At 36.3% G+C, this 22,808-nt stretch overlaps 1 protein-coding gene across 4 annotated transcripts in view; it reads left to right on the forward strand.

The window, feature by feature from the left end:
• The window catches only part of SLC9C1 (solute carrier family 9 member C1), a 107,375-nt gene that overhangs the window by 17,734 nt on the left and 66,833 nt on the right, over positions 1 to 22,808 (forward strand). For 3 of the 4 annotated variants that reach the window (XM_058731434.1, XM_058731436.1, XM_058731435.1), the window contains 7 exons: positions 837 to 1,083; positions 2,203 to 2,303; positions 4,794 to 4,922; positions 7,406 to 7,571; positions 10,529 to 10,654; positions 15,313 to 15,474; positions 20,191 to 20,290. In XM_058731434.1, coding sequence (XP_058587417.1) covers positions 933 to 1,083; positions 2,203 to 2,303; positions 4,794 to 4,922; positions 7,406 to 7,571; positions 10,529 to 10,654; positions 15,313 to 15,474; positions 20,191 to 20,290 — 935 coding nt within the window. In that variant the 5' untranslated portion in view covers positions 837 to 932. Of the gene's footprint in view, positions 1 to 836; positions 1,084 to 2,202; positions 2,304 to 4,793; positions 4,923 to 7,405; positions 7,572 to 10,528; positions 10,655 to 15,312; positions 15,475 to 20,190; positions 20,291 to 22,808 lie in introns of those variants that run through there. The other variant, XM_058731437.1, reaches the window with a different exon arrangement.

A 22,808-nucleotide genomic window follows, 5' to 3' on the forward strand; every position in this document is an offset into this window, starting at 1 on the left:
ACAACTCCAAAATCTTAAAGTTTGAGCTCCAAACATTGTTTGCAAAAACAAAAAACAAAAAACAAAAACAAAAACTGGGACAGTCAGTACTTCTCACTCCCCCAGTCCATGGTCCAGAGAGGTTTTCATTCTGTATGAATTCAGTGCAGCACTTTCTTAACCCCTCTCTCTTTCTCTTCCTTTTGTCTTTCCATAGAAAGGGTTTCATCCCCTCCAAGGCACCATCGTTTTTCTCTCCCCCAATTCACTTTCATGCACCTCACACCTGCCAAGCTCTCTCCCTCTCAACTGTGGACATCCTTCTGTTACTCTGCAGATCTATTTCCTTGGTTTTCAAAGTGATCTGATCTCAATACAGCTGTGTTTGAGAAAAAAGGAAAGCCTGGGGTCCCCCCTACTTCTCTGCCATCTTAAGTTCTCCAGAGATCAGAATATTCTGACCCCATCCCACTTCCCACTTTGGAATAGCTGCCAGGACATGCTTCCAGAGGCTCAGATAAGTTGAGGATAAACCCCTCAGTTGTCCATCCCCAGAACTAAGTAACCTGCACCATTTGGTAGTCCCATTGACTGATTAGATGAAAACCGCTTTTAGTCAGTTGGGTAGATTCAGGGTGAATAACAGCTGAATAGTGCTTTGCATTTGGAGTGAACACAGGATGACACTGGCTAGTCTTTATCACTTGGAGTTGTACCTTTTCTATCATCTTTAAAATGAAAGCATCATAGAAAGGGAAAGCTTTCTTAAATTTGGTGGACCCTAAGATATCACTAGAAATAATTAAGGAGAAATCTGAGCTTCTTTCTTCTTCTTCTTCCTCTTTTTTTTTCCTAAGAAAAACCAAGAAGGCCAATTGTACAATCCTATGATCCTGTGAAGGCTTTGCCAAGTCATAAGAGCTGAAATCAGATGGTTTGTGAGAAACAACAAAATGGATTTGAATTCCAGTGTGTCTAATATCACTTTTCTTACCAAAACGGTTTCCAGCACATGGGTGGCTTTTCTCAGAATTACATTTATGACTAGTTCTGAAGATCTCCCTGAAATCATTCTAATACTGTCTTTGATCTGCACAGTTGGAGGTAGGTGTCACTATTTCTTTGAGTTTGTTCTATGGATATATCTTGTAAATGTCGCCATATAGAATTGAGGACAGTAGCAGTAATAGAATATTAGAATTTTGTTCCTAAATTTATACTTTTAACCCAAGATTACCAACCAAATGAATCCAATGATAATCTGTCCCTGAGAAGAGACATGCAGAGTCTGATTCATTGTCTTCATCCTCTTTGGGTTCAAAGTATTCATGTCTTTTCACTTGGTAGGTCATGGTTAGATTTAAATGATTGAAAGAATTGAAGCAGATAATCAAAAACTCAAGGGTTGGTGTATTTTTCTTATCTGCTTTATCATAAACTATTCACATATTAAAGCTAGTCGTGTACTGCTTTGTTCACTTGAACAAAGAATTTTTGGGTCTTCTGAATGTGTCAGTTACTTTTTAAGCACTTGGTAGGGTGTCCCATAGGTTTTGTTCAAATGATAAATTATGTCTAGCCCTTATGAGAAGAAAAGAATACTATAGAAATCAAAAGATTTCTTTTTTTTTTTGCATTCTTTGACTGATTAGAAATTATATTACAAAAAAGTGGAAAAAAGAAAACATTAAACTGAAGGAAATGCGATGATATTGCTTATTGTACTTTGATAGAAATTCATTATAGGCTGCCTAATGCATAGTAGATAACCAGTAATAGGAAGCTAGTTTTTCTCATTGGGCAAATTATTATACCTAGTTCCTCATTGTTATTTTGAAAATCATCTAGGAGATTTCATTAAACTTTAATTATTAACCTCTTGCTGCAGGATTGCTGAAGACACTAATATCTGATTTATAACATGTAAAAAAATTGCTATAAGTATTTAGTAATAACCCAAGAGCCAGTGATTGCTAGCAATATTTACTAAAGATTCTAAGGAAATGAGATATTTCATACAAGAGGTAAATACAGAATCCAGCAGATTAGCAATTACACTGATTCAGTGTGCTTAAGTGTAAGAGAGGGTTTTAATTACTGGAATTAAATAAGTAAAAAGTGGAACAGTATTTCATTGTCCTCAGCATTAAGAAAGTATATCAAATTAAAGTTCTGTAAGTGTCATATTTCATTGCCTTTCAGTAAAAATGTATTTTTCTGCAGCATTTTTGAACCTGCACTTAAAAGACTTTCCAATTCCTCTCCCTGTGATACTATTTTTAATTGGATGCAGTTTTGAAATATTAAGTTTTACATCTGACAAGGTGTGTATAGTAAATATCTTGTGTTATGCCTCAGATTCATACAAATTCAAAGATGGAATTTTAAGGAAATTTGTAAAAAATACTTGCCAATTCACTGTTCTGCCAGTTGATAGATGCTTGTGATATGGATACTATCAGATCAGATATGTGAAAAAAGGAACCAGGCATGGAAGAGCTGAGATCCAGCTAAACACAGTCAAAACAGAGCCACTGTCTGGAAGGGGGTGGGCAGCTCAGAGAATGAGTACACATACAGCTACTGAGCGTGTGAGCAGCTAATGAGAGTTTAAGCAGAATTCAAAAGTTTAGACAAGAATTGGTACATAAGATAGAAGCGCAGAGAGGGAGTGCCTGGGTGGCTCAGTTGGTTAAATGTCCGACTTTGACTCAGGTCATAAATCTTGTGGCTTGTGGGTTCAAGCTCTGTGTTGGGCTCTGTGCTGACAGCTCAGAGCCTGGAGCCTGCTTTGGATTCTGTCTCCCTCTCTCTCTGCCCCTCCCCTGCTCATGCCCTGTCTCTGTCTCTGTCTCTCTCTCTCTCAAAAATAAATAAAAACATTAAAAAAAATTTTTTTAAAAGAAGAAGAAGAGGAAGAAGGAGAAGAAGAAGAAGTCCAGAGAGATTAAGCTGCTAGTACAGGTCTCTTGTAGCAAGATAATTCTGACATTGAACCAATCTATTGCTTCAGTTAGGAATATTTTACAAGATTTCTATTACAATAGAGGCTAGTCTTTAAGTGTGTATGGCTTACAAGATTTCAAGAAACAGATGTTGGACCACTTACCTGGAGTTGGAAGTAAGGAGGAAGGCAAACTGTAGATATAGTCATGGCAGCTGCAGTGTTACAAAAAGTTGAGAACAACTGGAATCAGGTAGAGGAGAGAGACTATCTTACAATAAGGGACGTAGAATGCATTATTGACACATTAAATAGTTCTCTAGCCTCGGGGTTGGCAGCAAACTTTTTCTATAGAAGACCATCTAGTAAATATTTTAGATTATACAGGCCATATGAGCTCTGTCACAATTACTCAACTCTGCCATTATAATTCAAAAGCAACCGTAGACAATATGTAAGAAGTGGCATGGCTGTGTTCCAGTAAGACTTTACAAAAACAGGCATTGAGTCGGATTTGGCCCAGGGCCATAATTTTCCATCATCTGCTCTAGTCAATCAGAACACAAATGAGAACAAACAAACAGGAGATGTGATATTAACAAACATTATGGAAAACATGTATTCGTATAAGAGCCAGAAGTATTCTTACTTCATTTGTTATGAGCACATTATTGCTATGAACATGTTCTGTAACCGTATGATTTTGACTTATATGCAATATTAAGTACTTCTATAAACTTTTATATTTGTCAGTAACCTTTTAGAAGAAGAGAACATAAGTCAAGAACTGTGAAGGGCCTAAAATTTTACTCTGCCTGCAAGTAATAAGTTAGCCTGTCACAGTTTCATGGTCCTGGCAAAAGACAAGGGACTTCTGGGCCTGAGACAAAGGACTTTAGTACTGACAGTAATAGCAGAAACCAGACTATCAGCATCTTCTTGTGCCTGTTCCATGAGCCCCGGGAGCCGCAGGGAGAAGCCAAGAGGGCCCAGTGAAACCCACATACACAATGGATTGCATTATAAGAGAAGAAAGCTTAGTTTAAAGAACTTGAATATTTTGTGATGGGCAGTAAGCTCATCCTACCTCTTGCCCTAGAGAGAGACACTATCTTTATTGCACTGTACAGTACAGTAAACCAATTCTTTTCTCTAGAAGGAGACACTTGGCTCTCTCTTCCAAAGCTGTTAGCCATACATATATTTTTGAAAGATAGTCTGGAAGAAAAGCAATCAATGCCTCCACTCATAAGATATGGGGAAACACGAGAGACCCAGACAGAATCATCTCCCAAAGGCAAAGATACCACCTCACACAGCAAGTAATCAGTGTTTCCTTAGTAAACAAATGTTGAGTGGATGCCCATAAGAGGATTTATCAACTAAATATTTTATGACAAACACCATTAATTAATCATTTCATTAACAGCATAACTTCTGAGTTTTTATTCCTACTATTCTTCCATGCACATTTTCCATATAAGCCATGGTTAATTATTTGTAGTTTCTGAAATGCGATATGATTGTTTATTCATTTGTACACATCGTACATGATAATCCATCTACCTGAAACCTGTCTTCCTCTTGTATGCCTGAAAATCTCCTACACATTCTTTTGTACCCATATCAATGTACTTTCTATAGCTGCTATTTAAAAAATAAAATGGGCATGGAGATGTGCATTAACGTTCCTCTGTTACTGGTAATAATCTGATGGAAAATTATGAAAATGCAGTAGAGTTAAGACTTTAGCACCTATTACATTGTGATATATCTTTTTCTCTTTTGCTAGAGAGAGGGGTGTCTGGCATGTGTTGTATGCTAATAGGAGGATGGATAAGTGAGAAATGATGTATTTTTATATTATCAGGTGCAAAGATACACAGATGCCATACAATGGATGAGTCCAAAATTATTTTTTAATATATTTACACCAATAATTATCTTTAACGTTGCATTCGACATGGATGTTTACATGCTCCAAAAGTTATTTTGGCAGGTAAGAAGTAATCTTTTCCAATAATATCATTCACTCATGAACTACTATATGTTATCTATGCTCCAAATTTTTAAAATTTTGCTCTAAATTATAAAACAAAGAAGACAAAGAAAAAGTACGAAGTGTGGGAGAAGTAAATTTAGCTTTATATTTTAGTGAATAAACCATATCTTAGCGACTGACCAGCATATTGAGGGCTCAGGAAAAAAAAAATTACAGAGGAAAAAATGGGGCGCCTGGGTGGCGCAGTCGGTTGAGCGTCCGACTTCAGCCAGGTCACGATCTCGCGGTCCGTGAGTTCGAGCCCCGCGTCAGGCTCTGGGCTGATGGCTCGGAGCCTGGAGCCTGTTTCCGATTCTGTGTCTCCCTCTCTCTCTGCCCCTCCCCCGTTCATGCTCTGTCTCTCTCTGTCCCAAAAATAAAATAAAAAAAAAAAAAAAAATGTTGAAAAAAAGTAATTCTGAGAATCTGATTTGCAGGGCTTAATGCCAGTTATAATTTTAACTCTGAGATGCTATTAGAGAGCTATTATGAAAACATTTGGTCCAGTTTTTTAATTATTTTTGATAAAAGTCTTTTTTAAAATACCCACCTTCTAAAACTTCCCTTACTCACATGAACAAAAACAGAGAATACTCATAGAAACAGCTATAACTTTAAATCACAAACCATTATGTTATCCTAATCATGTGATATTTGAACCCCATCAAGGAAAGAGCTTGAAGAAAAAATACTCCAAATCTTAAGCAGGGTATACATTTCTTCCAAAGTAATTAAAACAGCTTTGTAAATATAAGGCCATTACCTAAATTACATTAGAAGCAAAACTATTAAAATTAGCTACACTTTCTATACATATACATATATATTGCTTTTTTCTTTAATATTGGTAGTAAGAGCATTTTTCCACATCGTTACAAAATTTTTATAATTTTTAAAAATTTTTTAGTTGAGATATAATTGACATACAACATTATATTAGTTTCAGGTATACAACGTAATGATTTGATACTTGTTGTATTTTGAAATGATCACCGGGGTGCCTGGGTGGCTCAGTCAGTTAAGGGTCTGACTTCGGCTTAGGTCATGATCTCACGGTTCTTGAGTTCAAGCCCCACATCGGGCTCTGTGCTGACAGCTCAGAGCCTGGAGCCTGCTTCAGATTCTGTGTCTCCCTCTCTCTCCGGCCCTTCCCCTCTTGAGCTCTGTCTCTCTCTCTGTCTCTCAAAAATAAATAAACATTAAAAAAAAATTTGAAATGATCACCAAAATAAATCTAGTTAACATCCATCACCACAGTATTATAAAAATTTTTTATCATAATTTTAAGGTCTACTCTCTTAACAACTTTTAAATATACAGTACAGTATTATTCACTACAGTCACCATGCTGTACATTGAATCCCATGACTTATTTATTTTACAATTGGAAGATTGTACCTTTTGACCCCCTTCATCCCTTTTCCCAACCTCCTGAGTCCTCACTTCTGGCTATTGACAATCTGTTCTTTGTATCAATGAGCTCAGGGTTTTTTGTTGTTGTTGTTGTTGTTGTTTTAAGATTCCACATATAAGTTAGGTCATATGACATTTGTCTTTTTCTATCTGACTTATCTCATGTAGCATAATGCCTTCAAGTTTCATCTATGCTGTCCCAAATAGCAAGATTTCCTTCTATTTTATGGTTAAGTAATATTCCATTGCATATATAATACATTTTCTTTATCCACTCATCTATAGATAGACACTTAGGTGCTTCCATGTCTTATTATTGTAAATAAGTATTGTAAATAGTGTAAATTCACATTATTGTAAATGTTACAATGAACACAGAGGTGCAGTTCTGAATTCTTATAGGTAGCTTCAGGCACAGTCACATTTTTCCAAGACCATCTGGCAATGAAATCTTACTACATAGCTGCCACTGATAGAATAAAAGAAAGTAGAAGGCAATGGTGGGAAGGCAGAAGGCCAGGTTCCAGTTCTAGAATAATAGAATTTTTCTTCCCATCTTTTCTATAGTCCTCTGCCAATTCTCTACATTCTTTCTATTTTATTTTCTCCTCCTTTTCCTCTTTTGTAACTTCTTTGTAGACTTGTTCTTTTTCTCTCTGTTAATAGGCTAGGTTTCAGTTTTATGCATAGTTAAATGTGTATATATAAGTGTGAGTATATATGGTGTGTATGCATATACCTTTACACATACATATTTATATTCAATGACCTTATCAAGAAATTTAAAAGTTCCCTTTTAATTCTATGCTATTTCTTACAAGTGCTGTGTCATAGGTCCTAAGAATCTCATTGCAATATTTGCCTCTTATTTCCAGACTTGCAAGCACATATTTATTAAAGAAGATAATTTAAATTTTCCCTTTGATGGATTCAGTGTGATTCTGTATCTCTAATAATCCTGATAATCTGCTTTTCAAAATAGGATAAAAAGGCAATCTGATTTTTCTATACATAAAATTTCTTTGCAGATACTTTTAATTACAATTCCTGGCTTTTTTATGAATTATACATTAATTCTTTGGTATCTGGCATCTGTGAATAAATTACTTTTGAAAACCACTCCATGGTTATTATTTGCAACTATCCTCATGAGTTCAGATCCCATGCTGACTGCAGCTGCTATAAGAGACCTTGGTAGGTATATGTTTTCCTCTTTTTCTACATTTAAAATATCATATTCTGCATTTAATGTGTCTAGTGTTAAGATATTTTGCTCACTGTAGCTTCTCACTATATGAAATGAGGTTCTGGGCATTGGGAATTAAGCATAGAGATTCAGGTTGCTGATGCTTAGAACAAAATGAAATGCTAGTGATGGGCTTACCTAGTATATATATTTTTAAAATCTTTCATCTTTCATCCCCTTGTGGAATAAGACAGGGGATTATTTGGAATCCTTGACTTTATACATGCTTCTACCTTAAACCATAAGTTCTGAGGGTGAACAATTTGCATATACATTGTGATGACATTTCTATTGTCAAATACTGCTTTTCCTTTGAAAATACTGTAATTAGGATAATGCCGTCTGTAAAAAAACAAAAAACAAAAAAATTTGGAGTCATCACCATTAAGACCAAAAAATGCAGAAAGTCAAAAACAGTAAAGTCACTAATCTTACAGTGTTTTCAGAGTGTACTATTTTAGGAGAAATAAATCTATATTTAAAATTAAGTACCAAGTCAGGGTGCCTGGGTGGCTCAGCCGGTTAATCCGCCGACTGAGGCCTCAGTCATGATCTCACTGTTCCCAAGTTCCAGCCCCATGTCAGGCTCTGTGCTGATAGCTCAGAGCCTGGAACCCTGTATCTCAGACTCTATCTACCTTTTTGCCTGTCCCCCACTCACGCTCTGTCTCTCTCTCTCAAAAATAAATAAACATTAAAATTTTTTTAAATAAATAAAGTACCAAGTTGATGTAACACACACACACACATACACACTTCTCATTTTATGACCATTATAGGGGGAGAAGCTACTGGAGGGAAGTAGAAATAGAATAGAGAAGACACATCAATCTACCTAAATGAATAAAGGAAAGCCAATTCTTAAATCAAAGAGATTAAGATTGTGAGGTAAGAGTTTTGGTGCTTGGGTGGCTTAGTCGGTTAAGTGTCAGACTTCGGCTCAGGTCATAATCTCAAAGTTGGCCAGGCTCTGTGCTGACAGTTCAGAGCCTGGAGCCTGCCTCGGATTCTGTGTCTCCCTCTTTTTCTCCCCCTCCCCCACTCATGCTCTGTTTCTGTCTCTCTCTCAAGAATAAATAACATTAAACAAAATGGTTTAATTAAAAAAGAAAAACAGAAAGGAGAGGAGGCCCCAGCGTCTATCCCCCAGCCCTGCCTCTATGGGACTCTGTCAGTGCCCGCCCCTTTTCCACTCACAGGACTTAGTGAAGCTTTGTGCTACCTGACAGCATTACATACTTCTTTCAACTTTATAATCTTATAATCTAGTTAGTAATCCAGTGATTGCCTGGCCTATCATTGTTGAATGTAAATTATTGGGTTATCTTCCAAAGTTATGCTCATACGTTTTGGCCATCTTGCCGTGACTTTTGGAATATTGTTTTTCTCCTCACTTTGTAGTTTTTAAAAAAATAAAAATAAAGTACTTTTCTCTTGGCAACATTTTTGCCTGAGTTGACAAAGCAAGATTTTTATATTTGTTTTCTTTTACTCCCACACACCTACAAAATCTGCCTATGCTTATGAGTGCATGAGTACCTTCACACCGTCTTGAGCTTTCGATGGTCTGTTGACTCTTATGCCCCCATGTCAGTTGTGTATTTTCACATATTTACAATTTGTTATAGTTCTATTGTCCAAGTTGGAATAATTACATAACAGTACCAGTTAGTTTTTTCTCAGTAAAGAACAACTCTGAGTTTCAACAACTGAGTAAGAAAAAACACAGTGGCTTCAAACAACAGTTATTTATTATTTTTTGTGAGTCTGGCCGTTGTGATGATACGGCCTGGGCTCACTAATGAATCTACAGTCAGATGGAAGATCATCCAGGGGCTAAGTGATCAAGGATGGACCCTTGGAGAAATCCACCTTTCTTCCACATATTTTCACAATCCTCCAGTAGCACAGCCAGGGGACATTATAGTGGTGGTGGCAGAGGTACCCGAGATAGGAAGCAAAAATCCTTCCCAAGCCTCTGCTTGCATCAAGTCTCATAACAGAACAGACTGGATCTCTTAGAGGAGAGCAACTGTAGTTTTACAGGAAAGGGCATGGATGCATAACGAGGTGAAGAATTAGACCATCAGTGCACTTCCCCTCCACAAGAACACACTGCCTTGACTTGACTTGTCTTGCAACAGCATACTTAGTGTGTTAGGTTGTGATCATAGAATGGTTGGGTCATGAAATAACATTTCCTTCCTACAGACATCTAGAAAGTCATTAAAGATGCTCAAAGTTACAGTTTTGCTGCTACAGGCATATTTAATAGAGAAAAATGATCATTGATCGCTAAACTTAGAGTATCACCACAAGTGGAGGGAAATTAGGATGGGAGTACATAATATGAGGGTGCTTTCCATTTCATAGAGCTTAATCTCTAAAACCTTTGACAGGAATGTATGGAAAAGTCAGAGAGTTTCTAATCATAGTAAGATTATCTTGACAATTGCATTAATACTTTGCTTAGGCACCATATTATAAAGCTTGGCTTATGAATTTCCTTTATCCCTCTGTCATTGTTCCTTATCTTGCCTTAAATATATAATGTGTATTTATATTGACTAAATCACCAAATTAAAAAAATAATGAACTTCATGTTTTCATCTGGGCTTTAAAACAAGCAATAACAGCTCTAGCTTATTATCTTAGTTAAATAAACCATACTCAACCACAATAAATTTGGTTCCTAATTATGGAAGTCTAGACTTAACTTAAAGTTGATATATAATTAAATTTCCTTGAAGGGAGTTTTCAAATATGACTAAAGTCTATTTAAGTATATGGGAAAAGTATGTGATATAAATCGATAGATAAGAATATACTTCTACTTGCTAATAAAAGTTTAATCTTTAATATTGATGATTTTCTTTAGTGAAACAAAATATTTTCTTTTCCATAGGTCTTTCTAGAAGCCTCACCAATTTAATTAATGGAGAAAGTCTGATGACCTCTATAATGTCTTTGATTATGTTTAATAGTATTGATGACATTAATGGCAACCTACAAAAGGGGAACAATTCATTAGGTAAGGACCTATTTTTTTCCCTAAATTTCTTAAAATTAGAATCTTGTATTTTCTAAAAGCTGACATGGATATTGTAATCTTTTACCATAATTTATGCTTGTACAAATATAATCGTGAGCATTAGTATAATGATTTACCCTTTACAAAGCACTACCACATATTTCTTATTTAATATTTGTTGTGGTTTTATTGTGAGACTCGGTTGAGACTTTTCATGAGGACACTTACAGGGGAAGCATTCTACAGACCTAGGCTGAGTCCAAATGCTCAACAACAAGAACATGAGAGATGTTGTTTTCTATGAGTTGAAGATGAACTTGGAAGACAAGCTAGGCAGTGCACCTGCTGGTGGTGAGAGGGATGCAGCCGTTGCCCTTGGCTTCACTGGGGCAACATGGAAAGCTGTCAGCTTAAAGAGCAAGTGTGAGTGACATGGCCATCTTCAGGGCCTGAGAACAGGGCTTTAAGCAGAGAGATTGCAAGGCCTTCATGAGTTCATTTACCACATTCAGAAAACCCTGAACCTAAGTATCGTTGATTACTCTATCATATGTCTGTGTATTTTATATATATAATGAATGATACATGCACACTATGATGAATGATTATAAAATATATAGATGTGTAATTATCACTCAGGACAAGAAATATAATGTCACCAGCAATCCCAGAACCATCTCATATGCCCCTCCCTGATCAAAACCCCATACCCTCTTCCTGCAACAGTGGTTCTCAGAGGATAGTCACTACCTTGGGCAGGGCGGCAGGAGAGGGTGTCCACAGGACACTTTAAGGATGTCTATGAAGTCAAATATTTTCAAAGTAATATTAAGAAGTTATTTACTTTTTTTAGTGTGCTGCTATTTGCACCGATTTTGGAAAAGTGATGATTAGAGGCTCCTGGAGAAAATTCTTGACGTATACTATTCCACTCACTGGATGTCTTTTGTGCCCTAAGGCCTTCTGTGGCATTATCTCATTTCACCCTTCTATCGTCCTGAAAAAAGAGCATTTAAGGGGTGCTTCCAGACTACATTCTAGTGCATCAAAGGGGTCTTTAAGATGACAAATAATACGTTATATTGGAGCCAGATCCTTCTACTACCCCCTTTCCCCAGCAATTAAGTATATCTCAAATTACTTTTCTAATCACTCAGGAAGAGGAAGTTTTAGCTATATGTAGTGGCTTTCATGGTCCCTGGAAACTACCTCACTGTTGGGCAGCCAATGTTCCTGTTTACCTCTCTTCTGACCCATCTTTGCCTTACATCTTCATAATCAATACCTAAAACTAAGAATTAAATATTATTTTTTCTGAATAACACACATTCTAGGGATCATCACCCCTCTCATGTCTTCCTCAAGGGAGCTCGTCCACATGGTGGACAGTTACCCTACTTGGGCATCAGGAGAACCCACCTTTAGCCTTGCTCTATATCCAGTTAGCTTACCCAGGCCATGGCAACTTGGAACATCTGTGGTGAACCTGGAAACCCAATTTAGCACAGGAAGGTACATCTTCTTTAAGTGCTTCATATGTTCCATCTGTGGTATGTGAGAAAGTCTAACTACCATAGACATTCAACCTCTTCCAAAATCCAGACCACACAAGCAAGTGATATAATATGTCACTCAGAGAGTTTTTACCATAAGACCTCCTGCAGATAGGGCTTTCCTGAAGAAGACCAGGGTGAGCAACACAGAGAGGTCTATGTTCAGAAACATCTTAAAAACTCAAGGACCACTCTTGGGGGAAACTGAAAAATGCAGAGAGGTATCATCATACGTGCTGGTTGGAAGGATCCATGCCCAGGCCCAAACTTGGTCCAATATTCTACTAAGCTCCATTTAAGATAGTAAATATTGACCACAGAATGTCAGAGAACCTTATCAGAGTTGACATCTACAGTCTAATCGAGAGAATATTTTTTATATTCACTGGCAAGTCAAAAGAATATAGGGGGGTACTGATATGGAAATTCATTCATTAACCCATTCATTCATTCATTAATACAACAATTATTTATTGATATGTACTATGTGACAGTTCCTATTCTAGGCCTTAGTGCTTCAACCATGAACATAATAGTCCCTGCTTTCACAGAGTTTGCTTCATAATTTTGATAATAATTAATGGAATAGAATTTTGTGTTTAGGTTTCAGAGGAGTAAAAACTATAAGTAGTCACTCTACAATAATAAAAACTCTGCTGAAGGAGGAAGAGAACAGTGAACTTATTCCCTCAGCCCTTAGGAGTTTCTCTGAATTTTTAACAGCGTTGAAAGAAAAATTTCCTTTAAGAAAAAAGATGTATGACAAGATTTGCTGATATTTCATTTATACCAATTGACAAAATAGTGAATCAATAATTTTTGGATAACTCAGGTAATAATTATTATCTTTAAAAACTCATGCAATTATTTAAACACTGTTGCTCTGTCTTTTGAAGTTAGCGCATATTTCAAAAAGAGAAAAATTAAGAAGAGTTACTGTACTTAGAGGTCTGTCTTTTCCAATTTGCATAGGAGTTTAAAAAATTTGTAAGAAATATTGGATTTGCTTTGAGGTTTTTCCCAGTCTAATAATTACATTCAGTAAACATTTTCCTGATTAGAAACTATTTTCCTTTCTTAAAAAAGAAACTGGGGCGGGGGGGCGCCTGGGTGGCTCAGTCGGTTAAGCGTCCAACTTAGGCTCAGGTCACGATCTCCCGGTCCGTGAGTTCGAGCCCCGCGTCGGGCTCTGTGCTGACCGCTCAGAGCCTGGAGCCTGTTTCAGATTCTGTGTCTCCCTCTCTCTCTGACCCTCCCCTGTTCATGCTCTGTCTCTCTCTGTCTCAAAAATAAATAAACGTTAAAAAAATTAAAAAAAAAAAAAAGAAAGAAACTGGGGTGCTTGGGTGGCTCAGTCAGTTAGTCATCTGACTTCGGCTCAGGTCATGATCCCACAGGTAGGTTCCTGAGTTCAAGCCATGCTTCAGGCTCTGTGCTGACAGCTCAGAGCCTAGAGCCTGCTTCAGATTCTGTGTCTCCATCTCTCTCTTCCCCTCCCCCACTCACACTCTGTCTCTCTTTCTCTCTCTCAGAAATAAACATTAAAAAGAGAAGAAGAAAGCAACTTTCTTCTTTTTTGTTTATTTATTTTATTTTGAGAGAGAGTGCAAGCATGTACCTGCATGCCTGTGGGTGCAAGTGGGGGAGGGGCAGAGAGAGAGGGAAACCAATAATCCCAAGCAGGATCCAAGCTGTCAGCACAGAACCTGACATGGGGCTCAAACTCTTGAACCATGAGATCATGGCCTGAGCCCAAATCAAAAGTCGGACACTTAACTGACCGAATCACCCAGGCACCTCAAAAAAGAAAGCAACCTTCAAATTGGGTCTTCTAACTCCCATTCCCTGCATCCTTCTGAAACCAGAGTCAACCTCCATTCTTTGTTTCAGTTGTAGGAGGTACTAGACTCCCCAGATTGCCATTACGGGTAACCCCATGCCTTGAACAGGTATGACCTAGAAGGCCATTCCTGAAACTCCCCTTCCATGTTCATACTATCTCTACAGATGCTACATCTTTCCACTTAGCAGACCTAGAAACATGGGCACAGGACTAGGTAAGAAGGAATCTAAATTGTCTCAGCACTCTGAGCAGTGTGCTCTCCCATAGTGGACGTTTATAAATGGGACTCATAAAAGATTTTTTTCTCTTTCATTTTGCCACCTCAGAACACAGTTCAAGATTTACTTATTCTCAAATTTAGTCTCGCTTTTTGTTGTGGTTGCTCTATTTTCTGTTGGCCATTCTTTGTTTTCATTTCGTTCTTGCTCTCCACCTATTCTGTTGCAGTTGACCCTTCTGCTTTCCTGACCCCAGGACCTGCTTTTATCTGTGATTCAAATTCTATTCCTCTGTTCCTCACCCTGTAAAAGTGGGGGGATTTTCTCACCCACTGGCATGCCTGATTCCAGCAACCAAGGCCATCAAGGGCTTAGGCTTCCTGTTTTCCTGGGAAGGACGTCATAACGATTGTGGAAAGAAATTTGGCAAAATATGACAATGTCAGTAAAGGAGCAACTATTCTTTAGTGCAAATTCCACTTCTGGAGCCTAAGGAAGTAATCAGAGAAGTACAAAAAACCATGTGCAGAAATATACACAATATACAATGCAGCATTTTATCAGGGAAAAAACTGGAAGCAAATGAAATACTCAACAATAAGGAACCAATCAGTTGCTTTGACAAGCCACAACAATACAGGAGATTCACTAAGCTGGGACCCAGAGGCATTCCTTTTCTGTATTTCCTGTGTGTATCATGTTAGATATAGAATATAAGTTCCAAGAGTTTGGGGACTTTCTACTTCTTATTCATTACTGTATCTCCAAAATTTATTACACTGTTTGGCACTGAATAAATGTATATTTCTTACTGGGGATCGAAAGAAGCTCTTTAATGAAACTGACTGAATTTTGCCAACTTGTATGGCTCTCAGCATTTGAATAGAAACTCTTTCAATGTAGGAATAAGAAAATGCCATACATCTACCCCAATGGCTAGTTTTAAAGATAGGAACAAAAAGAAAAGTTGACCCAGATTATCACTTAAAGTTAAGATCAAGTAAGCTCTATTAACTATTTTCTGTTTGTTCCCCTTTCTTTCAGTTTTTGACATCCTATTTGAAATTTGGTCTTATTTTCTAGCAAGTTTCTTGTTTGGAATTCTGAGTTCAAAACTGATCCAATTGTGGATGGCTACTGTTTTTGGTGATGATGTCAATCACATAAGTCTCAGCTTGTCAATTCTGTACCTCGTCTTTTTTATTTGTAAGTCTGGGGCCTATGCCTAAAATTAAATGACACAAAAAAACTCAATACAAAGATACGGGAAGATACATACCAGGCAAAGTTGGTAAAATAAACCATTCAACTTATCTGGAGGAATGTTTTTTTAAAATAACCTATCAGAATTGATAAAAATATTAGTATCTATACAACAGAAATCAATGTGTCAAGATATATAAAGTAAATGCCATTATAAAAGACAAAGGAATTTGACAAAATCACAATTTCAATGAGATACTTTATCATGCCTTTCCCAGATAATTTCATAACCAATTGAACAAAAAATAATTATGGCTATAAAAAGATATAAATAAACACTTAAGTTTTTTTTAAACTTATTTAAACACTATAAGTTTATTATAAAAAATAAACTTGTTTGGTTTATAAGATATACAGTCTTATCTCCCCAAACCAAATACATATCCTTTACATATATACCTGTAGACCATTTACGGAAATGAACTAGACTCGAAGAGCATTTTAATAAAATCCCAAATATTGTTCAATCACAATGCAATTATAATTTACTAATTACAAAAGGAGGGTCTTTAAAAATAGTCATTCTAACAGCCTGAAATTAAATATACTTTTCTGGACAGCTTTTAGATCAAAAAGGAAATCAAAATAGAAGTTTCATATCAAGTAAGTCTAAATATTAGAAAATCTATCAATATTATTAATCCCTTTGCCACCATTTCTTCCTCACAGGAGTATGGTAGTTATTAATCATTCATCATATTACTGTTTTCTGATGCAGCCTCAGAATCTCATTCAACCCTGCTCTTCAAGACAGCCCTGCAAAGGACTTGGAGTTAGCATGTGCAGTAAATATAGTAAAACCTTGGTTTGTGAACATAATTCTTTCCAGAAACGTGCTTGTAATCCACAGCACTTTGTTTATCAAAGTGAATTTCAAGAACCATTCGCCCAGTTGTGATCACATGGTGTTTGGTGTCGCATACTACTTGTATGGCAAGACATCACTTGTTTATCAAGTTAAAATTTATTAGAAATGTTTGCTCATTTTGTGGAACACTCACAGAACAAGTTATTCACAATCCAAGGTTTTACTCTAATACCTAGTTATCTAGTTACCAACTTATACTGTGCACTTTCATTTACATTTAGGAGTAAAACAGTTGCCTATTCTCATATTGATGATTTAAAGTAGTTCTGGAAGCTTTAGCTAATGCAATAAGAAAAAAAAAAAAAAAGAAAGACATTTATCCATAATTTTAAAAGAGAAAATGATTTCATTAGTGACAACATTTTAAATTACATAGAAAACTCAAAAGAATTAATTAGTAAACTAAGCCCAAAAGGCTTTTTAATAGCTTGATATAAGATAAATATACAAAAAAAATCGTGTTCTTATAAGCCAGCAGTAGTTAGTTAGAAAATATAATGAAAATTTGATACTCGTTACATTGGCAAAAACTTATAAAATATAAAGGAATAAACTTAAGAAGTTTGAGACTAAACATGGAAAATTATAAGAGTTTACTGAGAAATATAAAATTGGAATAAACTGAAACAGAGAAAATCTTTTTAGAATTGCTAGACTAACAAGAGTCATTATTTTCATGTCTGAGGAAGGAAAGGTAGAATATAGGATCTTGAGGCTTCCTAACTAATCAGGAGATTAAAGCCAATTATAACCAAGTGAGTTTATAGAATCATATTAATGAATTAATAGACATCTAGGGAACAGCCAGTACAGATACATTCATCACGTACTACTTTAATTGTGGATACCTAAATTTCTACAAAAATATATTCCAGAAAATATAATTTTTCTCTAACATTAATTAGTAAGTGAGTATAGCCTCAAGGTTAAGGGTTATACCCCCCAAAATAATTATAAACTTTTAGAGCTAAAATGTCTCTATAAATATTTTAGAAAGAAAACTTCTAGGACAGAATTTCCTGAAAACAAGGTACAGAGGAAATATAAATCTAATGTAAAAGGACTTTCACTCCAACCTGGCTTAATGTTCATATTATTAGTATCTTCAAGATATTCCCTATAAATATTTTCCAGGTGTCACTGTTACCTAATAAATTACAATAACTAGTCCAGGACTTGATCTCCTCAAAGTGCCCATGTCCACATTTTCCTCTTCTTTTATAATTCAAAACTGACTAACCAAAGTGTTAGTTCCTGGCTTAAGGTACCATTTCTAGCCAGAACTAAACTAAAGAATATAAAACTTGTAATTTTCCATCTCTGGAAGGGAAAGACTCGGTAGTGTGATAATGATACCAATTTCATAAAATTAAAATGTATTACAGTCCGAATTAAATAATAGAAATTTGAGGGGGGGGTTGAAATTTTACAAAACAATTTGAAATATCATCTGGAAATACTAAATGTGAGAATAGACAAGATAGCTTAAAAAAAAAGTGGAGAACTTTCTCTATTAGGTAGGTATTAAATATTTAACAAGCCACCAGTAATTAAAATACAACTGTTGTAACAAAGTAATGTAAAGTAAGCCAAAGAGATGGAAGGGAAAATAACTGATCCAAATACACCTGGCAATTGACAAGTAATGGCAATATGATAAAGGTGGAATATCCACAATACTCTTTACTATTAAAACAAATTTTAATTTTTATTTTTATTTTTATTTATTAACTAGAACAGAGTCTGCTAAACAGTAAGTGGAAAAAAGAAACTAGTTACAGAACTCTATTACTGTACAATCTCATTATAGCTTTTTTTACTGTGTGACTTTGTGTGCATGTATGCTTGATGTATGCCATGGTGAGTGTTCACTGGGAACTCACTCCACTGCTCTCAAAGATCTTGATCCAATTATCTTAAATTCCCAGTTCTTTAGCCTCTGAGCACCCAAAGATCTATCTCCTCATGATTTCTGAAAAATTTTGTAGGTTAGCTCCTCATGATCTCTGCTTCCTCCTTTTAAATATATAGATGTTTTTGGTTCTTAGTAAATTTTACTGAAGATGGGGACAAGGAAGCTCATAAGGGAAGTTACATTATGTAATTCATGATTTTATAAAACCTGATAGCTACCTTTAATCTCACTTTTCCATGTTTCCTGCTTAATTTTTACCACTTGTGTCCAGTATTGTAATTCAGCAAGTATCCTTTAATACTTGAAGCTCCTTTTTGGGTCTCATTCTCTATTCTCAACTAGCTTATCAAATTATTTCTTCTGAGGGGTGCCTGGGTGGCTCAGTTGGTTAAGCGTCTGACTTCGGCTCAGGTCATGATCTCATGTTTCATGAGTTCAAGCCCCGCATCGGGCTCTGTGCTGACAGCTCAGAGCCAGGAGCCTGCTTTGGATTCTGTGTCCCCCTGTCTCTCTGCCCCTCCCCTGCTTGTGCTCTCTCTTTGTCTCTCAAAAAATGAATAAATGTTAAAAAAATTAAAAAAAATTATTTCTTCTGAGAAAATGTAGTCCTCTCCATTATAGAAATTCCAATAAATTTTTTGTTAAAATTATACCTATCCTGCTTGACTTAGAGTGGGCCTATGTGTTAATAAACCCATTGTAAGTTGAAAATTTCTTAAGTCAAAAATGCATTTAGTATATCTAACCTACTGAACATCATAGCTTAGCCCAGTCTACCTTAAACCTGCTCAGAACATTTACATTAGTCTACAGTTGGGCAAATCATCTCACACAAAGTCTATTCTATGATAAAGTAGATCTCATGTAATTTATTGAGTGCTGACTCAAAGAGAAAACCAGAATGGTTGTAAGTGTATTGGTTGTTCACCCTCATGATCGCCTGGCTGATTGGGAGCTGCAGCTCACTGCCACTGCCCAGCATCACAAGAGGTTATGCTAGACTGAGAAAAAAAAATCAATATTCAAAATTTGAAGTACCATTTCTACTGGATGCATACTGCTTTCACACCATTGTAAAGTCAAAAAATTGTAAGTCAAACTTGCATAAGTTGGGGATGATCTGGACCTGAAGCCTGGGTCATTGAATTATGGGTCCTCTTTAAAAAAAATTAAAATTAAAAAAAAATACACACACACACACACACACACACACACATATATAATCTCTATACTGTACCATATTATTTGGATTTTTTACATTGATAATATGCTACTTTCATATTGCAAGGGGGAATATAACTCTACTACAGCTACTTTTAAGAATATTCCAGTTTTTCATGCTTTTCATTCTCACACAGTAAATGCACCCAAACAAAATTAAACTGGGGAAGTAGATCCTTATTGGGTTTCTACCAGTTTGACTCCCTTAGTCCTGCCACAAAGTCAAACCATTTCTATCTCCTACTGTCTCCCAAGAAAGACAGCATATGAAGTGGGCTAGTCCAAAAAACCCATTTGCTCACTTCCATTTTATCCCTCCAGAGCCCCTCTAAAAACATGACTCCTGTAGAGGGTGCTTTGGCTGCACGAGAACACAGTAAAAGAGTTTTATGAGCTTCAAATTGTTGGCAATGATCTAAAGCCAAAACTGTGCAAGAATGTTAGACGCCACAATACAGTTGGGTGTGAATCTGAGGAGGAAGAAGGACAATAGGTAGTGGTAATAACCTGCAATATAATCCATTTGAAACCAAGTAGGGTAGCCTCTCTATAAAGTTACTATACTATCAAGATATCTGATATTTTCATCTTGAGCAAAATTTGTACCACTGTTGATCTTAAATTAATACTTTATATTTATTTCTTTTTAAAATAGGTGAACTAGTTGGAATGTCTGGAATATTTACCCTGGCCATTATGGGACTTTTTTTAAATTCTACCAGTTTTAAACCAGGAGTTGAAGCACTTCTTCTAGAGTGAGTAGCTAGCATATTTTCATATTTTTTCATGCATTGGCCGCTATAATATTGTAATAATAGCTATATCTATATCTACATATCTATCAAAGTAAGATATTGACTTGAAAACTACTCAATAAAAACCTTTCCTAGAAACTCTATTGCTTGTGTCTTCTAATCCTCTAATTTTAGGCAAAATTTGTAACCTTACCTGAGTCCATGTTGGCTCTATTTTCCCCCTAATTCTCTCAAGCCTCTGACCATCTACTCGGTAATTCCCAGTATAATCCCACTAGACAAGGCAAGGACTAAGGTAAGGCAAGCGAGACACTCATCACAGGCACAAAATTTAAGAAGGTGCCAAAAGATTCAGTAATCAAGATTAAATAATCTTTTAATGCAATACTTTTTGGGGGCGCCTGGGTGGCTCAGTCAGTTAAGCGTCTTTCTTCGGCTCAAGTCATGATCTCAAAGTTCATGGGTCCAAGCCCTGTGTCTGATCTGTGCTGACAGCTCAGAGCCTGGAGCCTGCTTCAGATTCTGTGTCCCGCTCTCTCTCTGCCCCTCCCCTGCTCACAATCTGTCTCTCTTTCTCAAAAATAAATAAACATTTTTTAAAATTTTTAATTAAATTTTAATGCATTATTTTTGAAAAAAAAGAAATTAATGCAAAAAAACCCTGGTGAAAATGTAAACATTTTAAAGAAATATTAGAACAAGACTACTGATAGTTCCTTTTGCTTCAAGCTCCAATATGGCTCAGCCTGGCGCTGCTGCTAGAAGACCAATATTTTAAGGACAATGAAGAGATGGCATGCAAAGCAAATTAAAAGATAAAGCTAGGACATTTGAAGAGGATTGGCAGTGTTATAAAAGAAAATATGGCCATATGTACAAATTTACAAATTGTGCCCTGCTCAAGGGCATCCAGCTTAGGGGAGAGTGGAATTTGTGCCAGCATGCTAGAAGGGTGCTTTCTGTAATGATACAACACACAGGCTGAGAACTTGACTTAACTTGCACAATGACAACATAGAGTAAAAGAGGCCCTGAACATAATCAATGATTTTTGGAGTTTTGCAGGATGTTATAGAAGATAGAATAAACTCAGAAGTCAGAAGTTTGAAAGTATAGAATCTTAATAGAATTTTGGAACTCTTTACTGAAATTTCATGTCAATTACAAAGGAAGCCAATTGTACCAACACCTAGGCAGAATTACTTGGGCCACAATTAATTATTGTAGGAAGAAATAAAAATGTTACATGTTTTAAATCTGATTTTGGGAAGTGATTCTGAAGTCTCCCTTCACCTTTTTGCTCTAACTAAATGCTGGATCTCCCCTGAAGGCATTTACTCCCTTGCTTCCTTTAGAAGTTGTTTTTCTCACCCACATCCTGGGTACTACTGAGCCTACAGTTGAGGCTGGTGATCTTTCTATACCTTAAAGTCATTTCTAGATCATACTTTCTCATTCTTCCCGAGAAGAACCCAGTTTTGAAGCTCATGCCATCAGATTTTACTATCTGCCACTCTCTTGACTGTAGTTATGTCTAGATCCCTGAATCACACTCTCCATTTCGTGAAGATATTGACCGTCCTCTCACTGTGACTCTCCAGCACCATTACCCCATCACCATTCTCAGTGATTTCAGTTAATACCCACACAGTTGATCCTTCTATTCCACCTTTCAGTTCCTGGACCTCCTCTCTTCCTATGAGCCTGTTCAGCCCTCCTGCTTCAGCCACCCACGTACATGGTCATATAAATGAGCACATCATAATCTCAATGTTAAGAATCTTACTGTCAAAAATATGACATGTGTCAGGTCCTACTCTCCAAGACAGTAAAAACCTAAGTGCTCCTATATTCTACAACAATCTGCTGCAGGGCCTTGCGACTCTCCAAGACAAGAGGATCATCATCTCCCATGTTTTCAGCTTACAGCCTCTAGGACCCAGATTTGAACAGTTCTGCAAATAGGCTGACACTACACTGTGTCAATCTTATGACCTTTTACTGATCTTCATCCACCTCACTTCCTTCTTACCCAAATCATTTCTTTTGTTTAAAACCACCTAATAACTTCTCATCTCTTTTGGTAATAGGTAAAGTCTTTTTAAAAATTTTTTTATTTGTTTTTTTTTACCTTTTTAAGATTAATTTTCAAAATTTAAATCCCAGTTAGTTAACATGTAGTGTAATAATGGTTTCAGGAGTAGAATTTAGTGATTCATCACTTACATATAACACCCAGTGCTCATCCCAACAAGTGCCCTTCTTAATATCCATCATCCATTTAGCCCATTCCCCTACCCAACACTTGAGAGCAACCCTCAGTTTGTTCTCTGTACTTAAGAGTCTTTAATGGTTTGTCTCTCTCTCTGTTTTAATCTTATTTTTGCTTTTCTTCCCCTATGTTCATCTATTTTGTTTCTTAAATTCCCCATATGAATAAAATAATATTTTTATTTGTCTTTCTCTGACTGACTTCTTTCACTTAACATTATACACTCTAGTTCCATCCACATTGTTG

This window comes from Neofelis nebulosa, chromosome 5 (assembly GCF_028018385.1).
Source record: "Neofelis nebulosa isolate mNeoNeb1 chromosome 5, mNeoNeb1.pri, whole genome shotgun sequence".
NCBI lineage: Eukaryota > Metazoa > Chordata > Mammalia > Carnivora > Felidae > Neofelis > Neofelis nebulosa.